Genomic DNA, 18184 nt, shown 5'->3' with positions numbered 1-18184 from the left:
GGCTCGTCTGATTTAGGCAGAACTTGAAGTGTTGGGACACTGGCCTCATGACTGGAAAATGAAGTATAAGTTAGATAAGTTCAGTGTGATGCATGTGGGCAGGGCAAATGCTCAACATTCATACACCCTCTAGGGAAAGGCATTAATGATGGTGGAGATAGAAAGAGATTTGGGCATTCTAGTGAATACATCCTTAAAGGTACACGAGCAATGCAGTGCAGCGACAGTTAGAGCAAATAGGGTGTTGGGGTGGATCCATGGGACAATTGAGTATACGACGAGGAGTACTGTTTTGTCCTAATACAAGACCTTAGTCAGGCCACACTTGGAATACTGTGTCCAGTTTTGGTCTCCTCACATGGTGGGTGATATTGAGGTTCTGGAAAGGGTCATTAGACTAATTCCAAGTCTAAAGCATCTTAGTTACCAAGATAGGTTAAAAGAGTTGGGACTCTTTACCTTAGAGCAATGTAGACTTAGGGCGATATGATTGCGGTTTATAAGATAATGAACGTGAAAGAGTGTTCCAGCTGACTGTTTATTTCAATTAAATAGGTTAGGCAGCATCAGGGGACACAAATTTCAGTTGTACAAGGCTAGATCTTGGTTAGACATCAGGAGGTGGTTCTTTTCCCAGAGAACAGTAGACCTCTGGAACAAGCTGCCCTCTCATGTGGTAGATACAGACTCACTGAATTCCTTCAAGTAAAAGCTGGATCTGTTTCTGGTTGTGGCGGAGATTAACACTTACAGAAGGTAGGTACTGCAGGGAGTTTAATGGCCAGAGTGATCTCCTGGACTAGTTTCCATCGCTTACATGGGTTGGAGAGGAATTTCCCAGATTTTATTTTCCCAAATTATCCTAGGTTTTTTAAAAAATCTGTATTTTTGCCTCTCCCAAGTATCACATGGATTCGGGTGGAGTGGAGTGTCTTCGCTGTGATATAACGCAATTGTGTGGGACAGGCTTGATGGACCAGATGGTCTTTACCTGTCCATCATTTATCGTATGTATTAGAACGTTTCCTCTACACTGTCCTGTTGAACACTACCAGAGCAGGTACAGCACTGATTAGATTCAGAGTAAAGCTCCCTCTACACTATCTCATCAAACAATCCCAGGGCAGGTACAGCACAGCTTAGACACAGAATAAATCTCAGGCCCCGAATTAGAACCCACAGGCCCCGTGGTGACAGGCCCGGGGGAGCGGGGTCTCTGGCCGCCATCTTGCACAGGGCGGTACCAGGGCGCATGCACGGCCATCTTGGTTCAGGAACAGAGAGTGGGCGGGGCTTCAGTGTCTCTGTTCCCAACTGGGTACCAGTGCCCGGGAAATGGAGCATTCTGGGCAACACATTTTTCATCATCATAGAATCAGAGACTGGTTACAACATTGAAGGAGGCCATTTGGCCCGTCGAGCCCATGCCGGCTATCTGCAAGAGCTTCTACTAATCCCACTCTAGCTACTCTGTCCAGACCCCTCATGATTTTGAACACCTCTGTCAAATCTCCTCTCAATCTTCTCTGTTCTGAGAACAATCCCAACTTCTCCAGACTATCCACGTAACTGAAGTCCCTCATCCCTGGAATCATTCTCGTAAATCTTTTGTGCACGCTCTCAAAAGGCCTTTGTATACTTACTAAAATGCTGTAGCCAGAATTGCTCCAGTTCAGTCAACAAGCTCCCCGCCGGAGTGGAACTAAACTACAGAACCAATGGGAACCTGTTCAACCTTCATCGTCTCCAGGCCAGGTCCAAGACCACCCCAATCTCTGTCGTTGAGCTACCGTAGGCGAACAATAACTGTGTCTGCGCACATACAGAGGCTGAACTCCAAGTCATAGTCGACCTATTTACTGACGTTACGAAAGCATGGGCTTTACACAAAACATCCATAGGACAAAGGTCCTCCACCAGCCTGTCCTCACCACATAGCACTCCCTCCACCGACCCCCCGTAGTCATCAAAATCCATGGCGCGGCCCTGGCCAGCGTGGACCATTTCCCATACCTCAGGAACATCTTGTCAGCAAAAGCAGACATTGACGACAAGATTCAACACCGCCTCCAGTGCAGCCTTCCGTCACTTGAGCAAAAGTGTCTTTGAAGACCACGTCCTCAAATCTACAACCAAGCACATGGTCTACAGGGCTGTAATAATACCCACGCTCCTGTATGGCTGAGAGACATGGACCATGTACAGTAGACACTTAAAGTTGCTGGAGAAATACCAACAACTATGTCTCCGCAAGATCATACAAATTACCTGGGAGGACAGACACACCAACGTTAGCGTCATCGACTCGGCCAACATCCCCAGCATTGAAGCACTGACCATATTTGATCAGCTCCGCTGGGCAGGCCACATTGTTCGCATGCCAGACACGAGACTCGCAAAGCAAATGAGCCAAAGGTGTGGCAGAGGAAACGTTACAAGGACACCCTCAAAGCCTCGCTTATAAAGTGCAACATCCCCACTGCCACCTGGGAGTCCCTGGCTAAAGACCACCCTAAGTGGAGGAAATGCATCCGGGAGGGCGCTGAGCACCGCGAGTCTCATCGCCGAGAGCATGCAGAAATCAACCGCAGGCATCAAAAAGAGCGTGCGGCAAACCTGTCCCACCCTCCCCTTCCCTCAACACCTATCTGTCCCACCTGTGACAGGGACTGTGGCTTCGTATTGGACTGTTCAGCCACCTAAGGACTCATTTTTAGAGTGGAAGCAAGTCTTCCTCGATCCGAGGGACTGCCTATGATGGTGATGACCCAGAACTGCACACAATACTCCAGTTGAGGCCGAACCAGTGTTTTATGCAGGTTCAACATAGTATCCACACTTCTGTACCTTTTACCTTTATTCATGAAAAATAGGATCCAGTAAGTCTTTGTGTCCACTTTCTCAACCAGCGCTGCAACCTTCAGTGATTGGTGCACACATACTCCTGGGTCTCTCTGTTCACGCACCCCTTTACAATTGTACCCTTTAGTTTATATTTCCTCTCCTCTTTCTTCCTACAAAAATGTATCGCTTTTGAACTTTTCTACGTTAAATTTCATCTGCCACATAGACACGCTGGTGGAATGGGTGGACATGTCTTTCTGAAGTCCATCACCATCCTCCTCACTGTTCACTGTTCTTTCAAGTTTTGTGTGAGCTGTAGATTTGAAAATTGTGTCCTGCACATAGGTCATTAATATACATCAAAAAAAGCAGTGGCCCCAATACCGACCCCTGGGGAACAGCACTTCCTCCAGTCTGAAAAACATCCATTCACCACTACTGTCTGTATCCCTTAGCCACTTTCATATCCATGCTGCCACTGTCCCAATTATTCCATGGGCTTCGATTTTGCTGGTATTGGTACCACGCCTGGGATCAGTAAACACAAAACCAGTCTGTTAATCACTTTCAGCTACTGCACTTAGCATGTACCCCACAGCTTGCAGGGAACATTAAGACGGATTGCAAAAGTTTCTATAGATATGTAAAGAGAAAAAGGTTAGTAAAGACAAACGTAGGTCCCCTGCAGTCAGAATCAGGGGAAGTCATAACGGGGAACAAACAAATGGCGGACCAATTGAACAAGTACTTTGGTTCGGTATTCACTGAGGAGGACACAAACAACCTTCCGGATATAAAAGGGGTCGGAGGGTCTAGTAAGGAGGAGGAACTGAGGGAAATCCTTATTAGTCGGGAAATTGTGTTGGGGAAATTGATGGGATTGAAGGCCGATAAATCCCCAGGGTCTGATGGACTGCATCCCAGAGTACTTCAGGAGGTGGCCTTGGAAATAGTGGATGCATTGACAGTCATTTTCCAGCATTCCATTGACTCTGGATCAGTTCCTATCGAGTGGAGGGTAGCCAATGTAACCCCACCTTTTAAAAAATGATGGAGAGAGAAAACAGGGAATTATAGACCGGTCAGCCTGACATCGGTAGTGGGTAAAATGATGGAATCAATTATTAAGGATGTCATAGCAGTGCATTTGGAAAGAGGTAATATGATAGGTCCAAGTCAGCATGGATTTGTGAAAGGGAAATCATGCTTGACAAATCTTCTGGAATTTTTTGAGGATGTTTCCAGTAGAGTGGACAAGGGAGAACCAGTTGAAGTGGTATATTTGGACTTTCAGAAGGCTTTCGACAAGGTCCCACACAAGAGATTAATGTGCAAAGTTAAAGCACATGGGATTGGGGCTAGTGTGCTGACATGGATTGAGAATTGATTGTCAGAAAGGAAGCAAAGAGTAGGAGTAAATGGGGACCTTTCAGAATGGCAGGCAGTGACTAGTGGGGTACCGCAAGTTTCTGTGCTGGGGCCCCAGCTGTTTACACTGTACATTAATGATTTCGGCGAGGGGATTAAATGTAGTATCTCCAAATTTGCGGATGACACGAAGTTGGGTGGCAGTGTGAGCTGCAAGGAGGATTCTATGAGGCTGCAGAGCGACTTGGATAGGTTAGGTGAGTGGGCAAATGCATGGCAGATGAAGTATAATGTGGATAAATGTGAGGTTATCCACTTTGGTGGTAAAAACAGAGAGACAGACTATTATCTGAATGGTGACAGATTAAGAAAAGGTGAGGTGCAAAGAGACCTGGATGTCATGGTACATCAGTCATTGAAGGTTGGCATGCAAGTACAGCAGGCGGTTAAGAAAGCAAATGGCATGTTGGCCTTCGTAGCGAGGGGATTTGAGTACAGGGGCAGGGAGTTGTTGCTACAATTGTACAGGGCCTTGGTAAGGCCACACCTGGAGTATTGTGTACAGTTTTGGTCTCCTAACCTGAGGAAGGACATTCTTGCTTTTGAGGGAGTGCAACGAAGGTTCACCAGACTGATTCCCGGGAAGGCGGGACTGACCTATCAAGAAAGACTGGATCAACTGGGCTTGTATTCACTTGAGTTCAGAAGAATGAGAGGGGACCTCATAGAAACGTTTAAAATTCTGACGGGGTTAGACAGGTTAGATGCAGGAAGAATGTTCCCAATGTTGGGGAAGTCCAGAACCAGGGGACACAGTCTAAGGATAAGGGGGAAGCCATTTAGGACCGAGATGAGGAGGAATTTCTTCACCCAGAGAGTGGTGAACCTGTGGAATTCTCTACCACAGAAAGTTGTTGAGGCCAATTCACTCAATATATTCAAAAAGGAGTTAGATGAAGTCCTTACTACTAGGGGGATCAAGGGGTATGGTGAGAAAGCAGGAATGGGGTACTGAAGTTGCATGTTCAGCCATGAACTCATTGAATGGCGGTGCAGGCTAGAAGGGCCGAATGCCCGACTCCTGCACCTATTTTCTATGTTTCTATGTGTCAACCTTCAATATGTGAATAGAGCATCACGCCTGTAAACCTGGTTTAAGTTTATATCCACTCAGCAAATCTATTTAAGAAAAGCCTGTAGGCCAATGAAACACTGTTAAGGTGCCAGTGTGCTGCTGGTTTGATTGGCATTTTGCCTGTAATGGACTCCGTATTTTGATCACCGTTTTTACGAAAGGATATATTTGCATTGGAGGCTGTTCAGTGAAGGTTCACGAGGTTGATTCTGGAGATGAGGGGATTGACTTATGAAAATAGGTTGAGTAGATTGGGCCTAAACACATTGGAGTTCAGAAGAATGAAAGGTGATTTTATCAAATCATAAGATAATGAGGGGGCTTAACAAGGTGGATGCAGAGAGGATATTTCCACTCATAGGGGAAACTAATACAAGGAGACATAGTCTTAGAATAAGTGGCCACCCAATTAAAACTGAGATGAGAAATTTCTTCTCTGAGGGTTGTAAATCTGTGAAATACTCTGCCCAGGAGAGCTGTGGAGGCTGGGTCTTTTAATATATTTAAGGCGGAAACATAGACAGATGTTTGAGCGATTAAGGGAGTAAAGGATTATGGGCAGCGGGCAGGGAAGTGGAACTGAGTCCATGATCAGATCAGCCATGATCTTATTGAATGGCGGAGCAGGCCCGAGGGCTCAAATGGCCAACTCCGGCTCCTATTTCTTATGTTCTCATGTTGTAACTGAGCATTACTCCCAGACTAACCTTGTCTGTAATGAAATATGTGCCATTTAATAAGCCTCAAGTCCTTGCTCATGTCTGCTGCAGATTCCAGAGTTGATTCCGGAGATGAGGGGGTTGACTTATGAAGATAGGTTGATTAGGTAGGGCCGAGACACATTGGAGTTCAGAAGAATGAGATGATCTTGTTGTGGCCCTGAAGGACTGTGTCCAGGCTAAAGTTCTGTTCCCCCTGTAAAATCCTCCCCACAGATTGTCCTTTCTCAGCTCCAGTCAGGTGATGTTAAACACTCAGGTGGGAAAGACAAAAATCCACAGCAATGTGTTGAAAGCAACACTAATTTGTGTGTCTATATCCCAAATATTAAACTCCAATCCAGTTACAGGAGTTATTAACATCAGCGTTACAGGATTTATAAACCCCAACTATCAGAATGAATACAATTCAGTCCAGGATGTGATTACCAGCAGCAATAACAACAGAATCCAAACCCTGCAGTCACTTGTGAACTCGCTGGTGTCTCAGCAGGTTACCTGACAGAGAGAATCCCTTCCACACTCAGAGCAGGTGAATGGCCTCTCTCCAGTGTGAACGCGCTGGTGTGTTAGCAGGTTGGATGAGGTAGTGAATCTCTTTCCACACTCAGAGCAGGTGAACGGCCTCTCCCCAGTGTGAACTCGCTGGTGTCTCAGCAGGTGGGATGACCGAGTGAATCCGTTCCCACACTCAGAACATTTAAAAGGCCTCTCCCCAGTGTGAACTCGCTGGTGTGTCAGCAGGTGGGATGACCGAGTGAATCCCTTCCCACACTCAGAACATTTAAAAGGCCTCTCCCCAGTGTGAACTCGTTGGTGTGTCAGCAGGCTGGATGATACAGCGAATCTCTTCCCACACTCGGAGCAGGTGAACGGCCTCTCCCCAGTGTGAACTCGCTGGTGTATCAGCAGGTCGGATGACTGAATGAATCCCTTCCCACAGTCGGAGCAGGTGAACGGCCTCTCCCCAGTGTGAACTCGTCGATGTGTTTCCAGCTGGGACGGGTAGTTGAAACGTTTCCCACAATCCCCACATTTAAATGGTTTCTCCCCAATGTGACTGCGCTTGTGTCTCTCCAGTTTGGACGATCGGCTGAAGCCTTGTCCACTCACAGAGCACGTGTACCATTTCTCCCCACTGCGAACGGTGCCTTCTGCTTCCATGGTCAAAATCTGATGATATTCCAGTCCCGATGTACCGAGTGACTGTCAAATCTTGAGGTGATGTTTGGTTTGAGCTTCCAGTCTACAAATCCTCCACTTTTAACACCCTGTAAAGTGAATTTCAAACAGGAAAAAGGGAGTGTGAGAGAGAACCCACAAAAACACAAAGGCAGGTTGTGAAATTGAGCTTAATGAATCTGGTCATTTGTGGGGCCAGCACTAGAAAAAAGTGACATGAAAGCTGCCGGATTGTCATAAAAACACATCTGGGTCAGTACTGTCCTTCAGGGAAGGGAACCCACCTCCCTCGACAGGCCCACATGGTAAATTGTTGTTCCCACTGGGCCCAGAAATACTGGGGGTGAAACCCAGCAGCTTCTCCCCCTCTCCATCCAGCTCAAACTGATGTAACAAACAGACCAACACAGGAGGCCAGTGAGTGACTTCCACATCCAGCACCTACCCTGGTACAGAGCGGCTGGGAATTGCTGGGCCTGCTGGAGAAATGTAAGTTGTTGTTTTCCTGGTGTGGGGGATGTGCTGCCCCCGGGGGTTGCTGGTGCCGGGCCCGGTGGCTCTGACTCAGGCCCCGAGAGCCACACTCGGTGTTGCCCGGGGACTGAGAGCCACACTTGGTGTTGCCCGGGGACTGAGAGCCACACTCGGTGTTGCCCGGGGACTGAGAGCCACACTTGGTGTTGCCCGGGGACTGAGAGCCGCACTCGGTCTTGCCCGGGGACTGAGAACCGCACTCGGTGTTGCCCGGGAACTGAGAGCCGCACTCGGTGTTGCCCGGGGACTGAGAGCCGCACTCAGTGTTGCCCGGTGACTGAGAGTCGCGCTCGGTTAAAAAGTAGGCAGACAAAAAGCAGGAAACTATAGACCAGTTAGCCTAACATCTGTGGTTGGGAAAATGTTGAAGAGTTCATTCTTTAAGAAGCATTAGCACGACATTTGGAAAAGCATTATTCGGTCAGGCAGTCAGCATGGATTTATGAAGGGGAAGTTAAGTTTGACAAATTTGCTGGAATTCTTTGAGCATGTAATGAACAGGGTGGATAAAGTGGGTGTGGTGTATTTGGACTCCCAGAAGGCATTTGACAAGGTGCCTCATCAAAGGTTACTGCACAGGATAAAAGTTCACGGGGCTGGGGGTAATATTTTGCATGCAAAGAGGATTGGCTAACTAACAGAAAACAGAGAGTTGGGGTAAATGGTTCATTCTTGGGTTGACAATCAGTAACTAGTGGGGTGCCGCAGGGATCAGTGCTGGGACCCCAACTATTTACAATCTATATTAACGACTTGGAAGAAGGGACCGACTGTAACGTAGCCAACGTTGCTGACGATATGAAGATGGCAGGAAAAGCAATGTGTGAGGAGGACACAAATAATCTGTAAAAGGACACAGATAGGCTAAGTGAGTGGGAAAAAATTTGGCAGATGGAATATAATGTTGGAAAGTGTGAGGTCATGCACTATGGCAGAAAAAAAAATTAAAGAGCAAGATATTATTTAAATGGAGAAAGATTGCAAAGTGCTGCAGTACCGCGGGACCTGGGGGTACTTGTGCATGAAACACAAAAGGTTAATATGCAGGTACAGCAAGTGATCAGGAAGCCCAATGCAATCTTGGCCTTTATTGCAAAGGGGCTGGAGTATAAAAGCAGGGAGGTCTTGCTACAGTTATACAAGTTATTGTGAGGCCACACCTGGAATACTGCGTGCAGTTTTGGTTTCCATATTTATGAAAGGAGACACTTGCTTTGCAGGAAGTTGAGAGAAGGTCCACTGGGTTGATTCCGGAGATGAGGGGTTGAATTAAAGAGAAAAGGTTGAGCATGTTGGGCCTCTACTCATTGAATTGAGAAGAACGAATGAGAGGTGATTTATCGAAACGTATAAGATAATGAGGGGGCTTGACAAGGTGGTAGCAGAGAGGAAGTTTTCACTGTTTGGGGAGACTAGAAATAGGGGACATAATCTTAGAATAAGGGCCCCCCCATTTAAAACTGTGATGAGGAGGAATTTCTTCTCTGAGGGTTGTAAATCTGTGGAATTCGCTGCATCAGAGACCTGTGGAAGCCAGGACATTGAATATATTGAAGACAGAGATAGACAGTGTCTTAACCGATAAGGGAATAAGGGGTTATGGGGAACGGGCAGGGAAGTGGGCCTGAGTCCATGATCGGATCAGCCATGATCGTATGAAATGACGGAGCAGGCTCGAGGGGCCGTATGGCCTGCTCTTGCTCCTATTTTTTATGTTCTTATTTTCTTATGTAGTCTGGTATGGGAGTGTGGATTTAATCATATCTGTCCATCTCTGGTATGTGGATGAGGGTTTTACTCTGTATGTTAGTTTCTGATACGAGAGCGTGGATTTTATCCTGTACATGTCAATTTCTGGTAATTGCCTGTGGGTTTCATTCTGTATCAAAAAGGCCCACATTACAACATAATTCTAAAAGGATAAAGAGTGTTAAAAAAAGAAGCCTGAAGGCTCCGAGTCTCAAAGCGAGGAGCATTGATAACAAGGTGGACAAATTAACTTCACATATAGCTGTTAATGGATATGATGTAATTGGGATTACAGAGACATGGCTCCAGGGTAACCAAGGCTGGGAACATAATATGCAGGGGTATTCAATATTGAAGAAAGAAAAGGAGGTGGGGTAGAGTTAATGGTTAAAGAGGAGGTTAATGCAATAGTAAGGAAGGACATTGGCTGGGATAATGTGGAATCTGTATGGGTAGAGCTGCGAAACAACAAGGGCAGAAAACGTTTGGTGGTCTGTAAACAAACACAACTAACAGTAGTAGGGAGGTCAGGGATGGCATCAAAAAGGAAATTAGAGACGCGTGCAATAAGGGTACAGCAGTTAACATGGGTGACTTTTACCTACATATTGATTGGGCTAACCAAACCGGTAGCAATATTGTGGAGGAGGATTTCCTGGAGTGTATAAGGGATGGTTTTCTAGACCAATATGTCGAGGAACCAACTAGAGAGCAGGCCATCCTAGACTGGGTCTTGTATAACGAGAGAGGATTAATTAGCAATTAGTCATGCGTGGCCCCTTGGGGAAGAGTGACCATAATATGGTAGAATTCTTCATTAAGATGGAGAGTGACACAGTTGAACAAATACTTTGGTTCTGTCTTCACTAAGGAAGACACGAATAACCTCCCGAAAAAACTAGGAGACCGAGGGTCTCGCGTGAAAGAGGAACTGAGGGAAATCCTTATTAGTCAGGAAATGGTTGGAGGGAAACTAATGGGACTGAAGGCCGATAAATCCCCAGGGCCTGATAGTCTGCATCCCAGAGTAGTTAAAGAAGTGGCCCTAGAAATAGCAGATGCATTGTGGTCATTTTCCAACATTCTATAGATTCTGGATCAGTAGCTATGGATTGGAGGGTAGCTAATGTAACCACACTTTTTAAAAAAGGAGAAAGAGAGAAAACAGGGAATTATAGACCGGTTAGCCTGACATTGGTGGTGGGGATAATGCTGGAATCAATTATTAAAGATGTAATAGCATAGCATTTGGAAAGCAGTGACAGGATCGGTCCAAGTCAGCATGGATTTATGAAAGGGAAATCATGCTTGACAAATCTTCTTGAGTTTTTTGAGGATGTAACTAGTCGAGTGGATAAGGGAGAACCAGTGGATGTAGTGTATTTGGAATTAAAAAAGGCTTTTGACAACGTCCCACACAAGAGATTAGTGTGCAAAATTAAGGTACATAGTATCGGGGGTAATGTATTGATGTGGAGGGAGAACTGGTTGGCAGACAGGAAGCAAAGAGTGGGAATAAACGGGTCCTTTTCAGAATGGCAGGCATTGACTAGTGGGGTGCCGTAAGGTTCAGTGCTGGGATCTCAGCAATTTACAACATCCATTAATTATTTCGATGAGGGAATTTAACGTAATATCAACAAATTTGCAGATGACACTAAGCTGGGTGGCAGTGTGAGCCGTGAGTAGGATGCTCAGAGGCTGCAGGGTGACTTGGACAGGTTAGGTGAATGGGCAATTGCATGGCAGATGAAGTATAATGTGGATAAATGTGAGGTTATTCACTTTGGGAGCAAAAACAGGAAGGCAGATTATCCGAATGGTGACAGATTAGTAAAATGGGAGGTGCAAAGAGACCTGGGTGTCATGGTGCATCAGTCACTGAAGGTAGGCATGCAGGAACAGCAGGCAGTAAAGAAAGTAACTGGCATGCTGGCCTTCATAGCGACGGGATTTGAGTATAGGAGCAGGGAAGTCTTACTGCAATTGTACAGGGCCTTGGTGAGACCACACCTTGAGTATTGTGTGCAGTTTTGGTCTCTTAATCTGAGCAAGGACGTGCTTGCTGTTGAGGGAGTGCAGCGAAGGTTCACCAGACTAATTCCTGGGATGGCAGGACTGACATATGAAGAAAGACTGGCTCGGCTAGGCTTATACTCACTGGAATTTAGAAGAATGAGAGGGGATCTCATACCAACATATAAAATTATGATGGGACTGGACAGGTTAAAGGCAGGAAGAATGTTCCTGATGTTGGGGAAGTCCAGAATCAGGGGTCACAGTCTATGGATAAGGGGTAAGCCTTATCGGACTGAAATGAGGAGAAACTTTTTCACCCAGAGAGTGGTAAACCTGCAAAATTCTCTACCACAGAAAGTTGTGGAGTCCACTTTGTTGGATTTATTCAAGAGGGAGTTAGATGTGGCCCTTACGGCTAAGGGGATCAGGGGGTATGGAGAGAAAGCGGGAATGAGGTACTGAAGTTGCATGATGAGCCATGATCATATAGAATGGTGGTGCAGGTTCGAAGGGCCGAATGGCCTGCTCCTGCACCTATTTTCAATGTTTCAATGTATCTTTCCATTCTTGGTGAGTGAGTGTGTATTTTGTGCTGTATCTGTCCATCTCTGTGATGTGAATGTGAGCTCTACTCCATACCCGTCATTCTCCAGTATGTTAGTATTGTTTTACTGTGTACCCCCAATCTCTTATATTATTGGTTTTACTTTCTAACTGTCAATTTGTGTTATGGAGGTGAGTGTTTATGCTGAATCTGTGGGTCTCTGGTAAATGAGTCTGAGTTTCACTCTGTATCTATCTGTGTCTGCTATGTGAGTGTGGGCCTTTCTCTGTATCTCCATTTCTGTTATGGGAGTCTAGGTTTTATTCTGTACCCGTCAAGTTCTGATATGTGATTGTGGGCCTTACTCTATACCTGCCAGTTTCTGCTTAATTGTGAGTGGGCTTTCCTTTGTACCTGTCAGTTTCTGGAATGAAAGAGAGGTCTTTACCCTGTACCTGTCAATTACTGGTTCGTGAGTCTGGGCATGTCACTGTATGTCAATTTATGTTATGGGAATAGGATTGTAATAAGTCAGCCTCTGATGTGTGAGTGTGGGTTTTATACTGTATTTCTCAGTCTCTCATATGCAAGTGTGTGTATTTTTCTGTAACTGTCAGGTTTTGTTGTGTGTTCAGGCTTAATCTGTGCCTCTCAGTTTCTGCTATGTTAGACTGTACCTATTTGTTCCTGCTTCTTGATTGTATGTTTTAGACTGTACCTGTTAGTTGCTGCTATGTGTGTATGGAATTTACTCTGTATCTGCTTGTCTCTGGTATGTGAACATGAGAATCAATTTTACTTTTAACCTGTATTTCTCTGATATGGGAGTGAAGATTTTGCCTTCTACCTGTCATTTTTCTGATGTGTGTGTGTGTGGGTTTTACTCTGCCCCTATCAGTTTCTGCGATGCAAGAAAAAATTTTACTTACTGCCTTTCAGTTTTCCGACATGTGCTCATGGGATTTACACTTTACCTCTCACTCTCTGGTATGCAAGTGGGGATTTTATTCTGTTACTGTCACTTTCATATATATGGGTGTGCGTTGTATACTGTATCTCTCAGTCTATGGTACGGGAATGTGGGTTTTATTCTGCACCTGTCATCTTCTGGTATGTTCAGGGGTATAAATACTGAATCTGTCAGATTCTGAAACGTGAAGATGGCTTTTGGTCTGTATTAATCAGCTTCTGATATGCGAGTGTGGTTTATACATTCTATTGGACATTTTTTCTGATAGATGATTGTCTTTTATTCTCTACCTGCCAGTTTCTGGCAAGTGAGTGTGGGTGTTTAATGTACCTGTCAGTGTGATCTGTTTCAATGGTGAAACAGCATGTGATTATACTGCTCCATGTGGCTGTAAGATTCACAATGTAACTCTGCCACTTCGAATCACTGTGGGACTGACAGCTTCTGCTGCCTGTGACAATAGGATTGAGGCCAGTTCTGTGTCTCTGCGCTCTGTGAGTGATAATCTACTTACTGTGTGTGAGAAGGAGCTGCCTGCACTGTTCCTTGTGTTCCGGGTGGAGGAAAGCTCACATTTGTTCTGGCTGAAGAATTTTGCTCTGAGAATAATAATACGAGAACATTATTAGTTCTAAGATATGGATGCAGGGGAGAATATGAGGGAGCGACAATGTGTCTCTTGATCATCAGCAACATGGTTCTGGAGAACTCAGCTCACCAAAACAATATAAACGGTCTTTAAAATATCTTCTCCCACACTCCTCTCCTGGTGCCTGCAATAGATGCACTTTGTGAAATTGCCCACACCCTCACTGTCAGGCTGTGTTTCCACTGCCCAAGAACAACAGACACGGTGAGATTGGAACTGAATCAGGAACATTCACTGCTGATTTGGGGAAAGAAAGCAGCAATGATTTGAAAGAGCGAGGTGGTTTACTTTCTCTGTTACCTGACACTGTCCACACACAGCCCGAGAATGGCCTCTCCCTTCCCCCACTCACATCATGTTCCAGAACGAGTTCCTGCTCCACTCTGCCTCTTACACACAGCCCCCGAGGGAACTAAACCAGGAACGTTCACTCCTGGTTTGGAGAGAGAAAACAGCAGATTGTAAACAGCAGATTCTGCCCATTCTGTCTCCCTTACCCTGGACACACGCTATCCACACACAGCCCGAGAATGGCCTCTCCCTTCCCCCACTCACACCACACACTGACACTGACTCTTGATCCACACTGCCTCTTACACACAGCCCCCGACTCTCCCTGAACTCCCCCCGGACTCAATGCCGATCTCTGAGCCCATCTGCGGACATGCTCCCAATGCGCTGTGCTGCTGTAAGGAGGCTGCTGCTCGCTGCCTTACCCAGGGGCCGCGGTGTCTCCATTCCTGGCTGTTTTAAACCATCTTCTTCCGCTCACTGAGTGAATGGCGATCACGGGCAGGGCTGGGGGAGGGGAGGGCACATGCGCTCTTCTGCTCACTGGGAATCGACACAGGGGGTGGGGCTGAACCGCGCATGTGCAGCTCTCTGCAATAATTCAATCTGTAAAAATTAAAGTGCACTTTTCCCAATTTACTTTTATCAGAGTCGGAGCAAAGGAACTGGGCCTTGGGGGAAAGGACAGAGAATGATTAAAGCTGCAAGCCTTGTCCCTTGGAGATGATCAATTTGGGATCATATCGTACAGGATGTTTCTCTCCATGAGCCCGCGTTCACAAAGAAATCCTGCAGCAACATCGGAGGGACGAGGGACTGGGAGTGTTTGCTGGGAACGTGCAGGAGTTAATATCTGACAGAAGCAGTCAGAGATCAGTTTAATAAGAGTAAAACACTCGGTCACTGAGAGTAATACCGAAGTGGATAATCAAGGGGCTATAGTGAGGGAAAAACTTAATTCAATAACTATTCATAATGAAGTAGTACTCGGTAAAATAATGGGACTAAAGGCAGACAAGTCACCTTGCCCTTATGGTTTACATCGTAGGGTCTTAAAAGAAGTGGCTGCAGAGATAGTGGACACATGAGTTGTAATCTACCAAAATTCCCTGGATTCTGGGGCAGTTCCAACAGATTGGAAAACTGCAAATGTAACGGCTCTCTCTAAAAAAGGAGGCAGACAAAAAGCAGGAAACAATAGACCAGTTGGCCTAACATCTGTCATTGGGAAAATGCTGGAGTCCATTATTAAGGAAGCAGTAGCGGGACATTTGGAAAAGCATGATTCAATCAAGCAGAGTCAGTATGGCTTCATGAAAGGGAAATCATTTTTGACAAATTTGCTGGGTAAGGGGGAACCAGTGGATTTGGTGTATTTGGATTTCCAGGAGGCATTTGATAAAGTGCCACATAAGAGGTGACTGCACAAGATAAAAGCTCACTGGGTTGGGGTCAGTATATTAGCATAGATAGAGGATTGGTTAACTAACAGAAAACAGAGATAAATGGGTCTTTTTCCAGTTGGCAAATGGTAACCAGTGGGGTGCCGCTGGTATCGGTGCTGGCTCCTCAACTATTTACAATCTATATTAATGACTTGGAAGAAGGGACCGAGTGTAATGTAGCCAAGTTTGCTGATGATACAAAGATGGGTGGGAAAGCAAATTGAGGACACAAAAAATCTGCAATGGGATATAGACAGGCTAAATGGGTGGGCAAAAATTTGTCAGATGGAGTATAATATGGGAAAATGTGAGGTTATCCACGGTGGCTGAAATAACAGAAAAGCAAATTATAATTTAAATGGAGAAAAATTGCAAAGTGCTACAGGACAGAGAGACCTGAGGGTGTTTGTGCATAAAACACAAAAAGTTATTCTGCAGGTTCAGGAAGTAGTCAGGAAGGTAAATGTAATGTTGGCCTTTATTGTCAGGGGGATAGAATAAAAAGCAGAGAAGTCCTGCTCCAAGTGTACAGGGTATTGGTGGGACCACACCTGGAATACTGTGTGTTTAAGGAAGGATATACTTACATTGGAGGCTGTTCAGAGGTTGATTCCGGCGAGGAGGGGGTTCTCTGATGAGGACAGGTTGAGCAGGTTGGGACGATACACTTTGGAGATCAGAACAATGAGAGAAATCCGAGGTGTGAGAATAAAATAACTCAGCTCTTACTTTACCAAGATGGCCGCGCATGCGCTTTGCTGCTCACTGAACCAAGATGGCGGAGGACTAACCCTGCCTTCCTGTACAAAGATGGCCGCCGTTACCCTGGGCCTGTGACCGGTAGAAAGCCTCGAGGCTGCAGCCGCCGATATTCCGGTTGTTATTCCGGGCTTCTGGCGGGCACCAGTTGTTTATGAAGCCTCCCCGGCTCCCCGCTGGTCCATTACTCACCTCCGCCCCGCGGAGTAGGAGCTGTTTTGCGGAACAGATAATCACCATTTCCACGCCGCCATTGCACTCACCGCGAATGACCATACACATTCAGGTCTCGCGCCTGCGCACTGGGTCTCTGGGGTCTGCACATCCTTCGTCGCGGGGAATGCTGGGTAAATACCAAAGACCACGTGAGAGAACGGGACAGGATTTACTGGGCCCCCATTGGGCACTGAACCATGTTCATTCTGGCCCTCAGTCATTGTTCCTGCTGCTCTGTATAACCCTGTCCCTGAGCTGGACAGTAATGTTCTGTCTCAATACTGAATAAATCAGCTTGTTTCAAACACCGTGTGTCCAATATTTCATTTCTCCATAAAAAGAGACTAATTAATGTTCCCTTCCCTTCCATTTTGGGCCTTTTCTTACTCTAGATTATTTCACCTCACGTAATTCATCTTTTCCCACATCAAATCCCAAACTTGTTTCATTTGAGTATCCGGCTTGTGGATGTCTCAGACTGAACCGGCGTGACTCACTTTACACTCATTTGACGTTCCTTTCAACCAACCCTTGAAAGAACTATCTTGCGTAAGACGGTAAATCTGTTATTTTCTGTATTTAACGATTGTTGAATGTGGTTAATAGATCTCCACACAAACTGCATGTGATCAACTTTGAAATGTTCTGACCTTTGAAATTGCCTTTGCTAATATTGATGGGTTAGTTGATTACAATTACTTGTTACGAACATACCTTGCAATATTTCTTGCATCAAAATAACTGTTTAAATATTTCCTTTATCAGGTCTTCAGCTTCCCCACTGATCTCTGTTTCTTCTTGTGGGGTAATCGAGAACTAGGTGGCAAAGTCTGAGCGTAAGGGGGCGCCTATTTAAAATGGAAATGAAGAGGAATTTCTTCTCTCAGAGGGTCGTGAATCTTTGAAATTATCTACCCCAAAGAACAGTGGCGTCTGGGTCACTGAAAATATTTTAGTTGCAGATAGAGTGATTTTTGAAAGATAGTGGAACAAGGTTTATGGGGAGAGGGCAGGGGAATGGAATTGAGGCCAAGATCAGATCAGCCAAGATCTTATTGAATGTCGGGGTGGGCTGAAGGGGCCAGATGGCTACTGCTGCCCCTATTTCTTATGTTCTTAGCCTTGGTTTAGGGCTGGGTTTAGATGTAGGTTTAGTGGTTGTGGTTTGTGGTTATTTGTTAGGATTGGGATTCGTGATTGGGATAGTCAATAGGATATTCGGCTTAGGATATAATGATTAACTTAGAAAGCACTATTGGCAATGTAAGTGTTACTGGACATGCTCTTTTCCATTTCATGTTTTTAACCTCACAGAGCCGAGTCACAAAACAGCCTCACAATGTGTTCATTCAAGGAACCTTCTTTCCTGCGCAAGCCTGGTTTCCTCGCTTCTTTCTGACAACAACACATCGTAATCTCTACATTTCTCATGGAAAAATAAATTAGTGACATTAGATTTGTGTATTTTGGAACAATAACAGATAGATACAATTGTTGCACTGATTATATCTAATCATCAACCGGCCTAAAAAGGACTTCTGACAATAATCTGTCACCAGGCCCCACCAGTCACCGTCTGATTCCTCCATCGTCTCTTCATTCATTACCCACCTCTCCCACTAGAGCTGCTTTCACCGGCATGACCATTCTCCATACTGAGGCTCTCTCATTACCAAGCAGAGCATAATCACCGGCACGGACTGGTTAGTAGGAATGGCTCATTTCTGTGTCATTCTGTAATTTTGTAGTCTCATTGTAAG

At 45.5% G+C, this 18184-nt stretch overlaps 1 protein-coding gene across 6 annotated transcripts; it reads right to left on the bottom strand.

The window, feature by feature from the left end:
* Window positions 1-6055: 6055 nt before the first annotated feature.
* Window positions 6056-16463, bottom strand: LOC139248250 (zinc finger protein 3-like). Of its 6 annotated transcripts, none has more exons than XM_070872006.1 (3): window positions 16446-16463; window positions 13579-13663; window positions 6056-7337 (listed from the first exon to the last, which is right to left on the bottom strand). In XM_070872006.1, the coding sequence occupies exon 3, from the start codon at window positions 7228-7230 to the stop codon at window positions 6553-6555; it is 678 nt and encodes a 225-aa protein (XP_070728107.1). In that variant the 5' UTR covers window positions 7231-7337; window positions 13579-13663; window positions 16446-16463; the 3' UTR covers window positions 6056-6552. The 6 variants fall into 6 exon arrangements, with proteins under 6 accessions (XP_070728107.1, XP_070728106.1, XP_070728103.1 ...); XM_070872005.1 differs by having other exon boundaries at window positions 16401-16447; XM_070872002.1 differs by lacking the exon at window positions 16446-16463 and adding an exon at window positions 16037-16378.
* Window positions 16464-18184: the final 1721 nt, after the last annotated feature.

Source organism: Pristiophorus japonicus, unplaced genomic scaffold (genome assembly GCF_044704955.1).
Source record: "Pristiophorus japonicus isolate sPriJap1 unplaced genomic scaffold, sPriJap1.hap1 HAP1_SCAFFOLD_29, whole genome shotgun sequence".
Taxonomy (NCBI): Eukaryota; Metazoa; Chordata; class Chondrichthyes; family Pristiophoridae; genus Pristiophorus; species Pristiophorus japonicus.
This window is presented reverse-complemented; position numbering and strand designations above follow the sequence as displayed.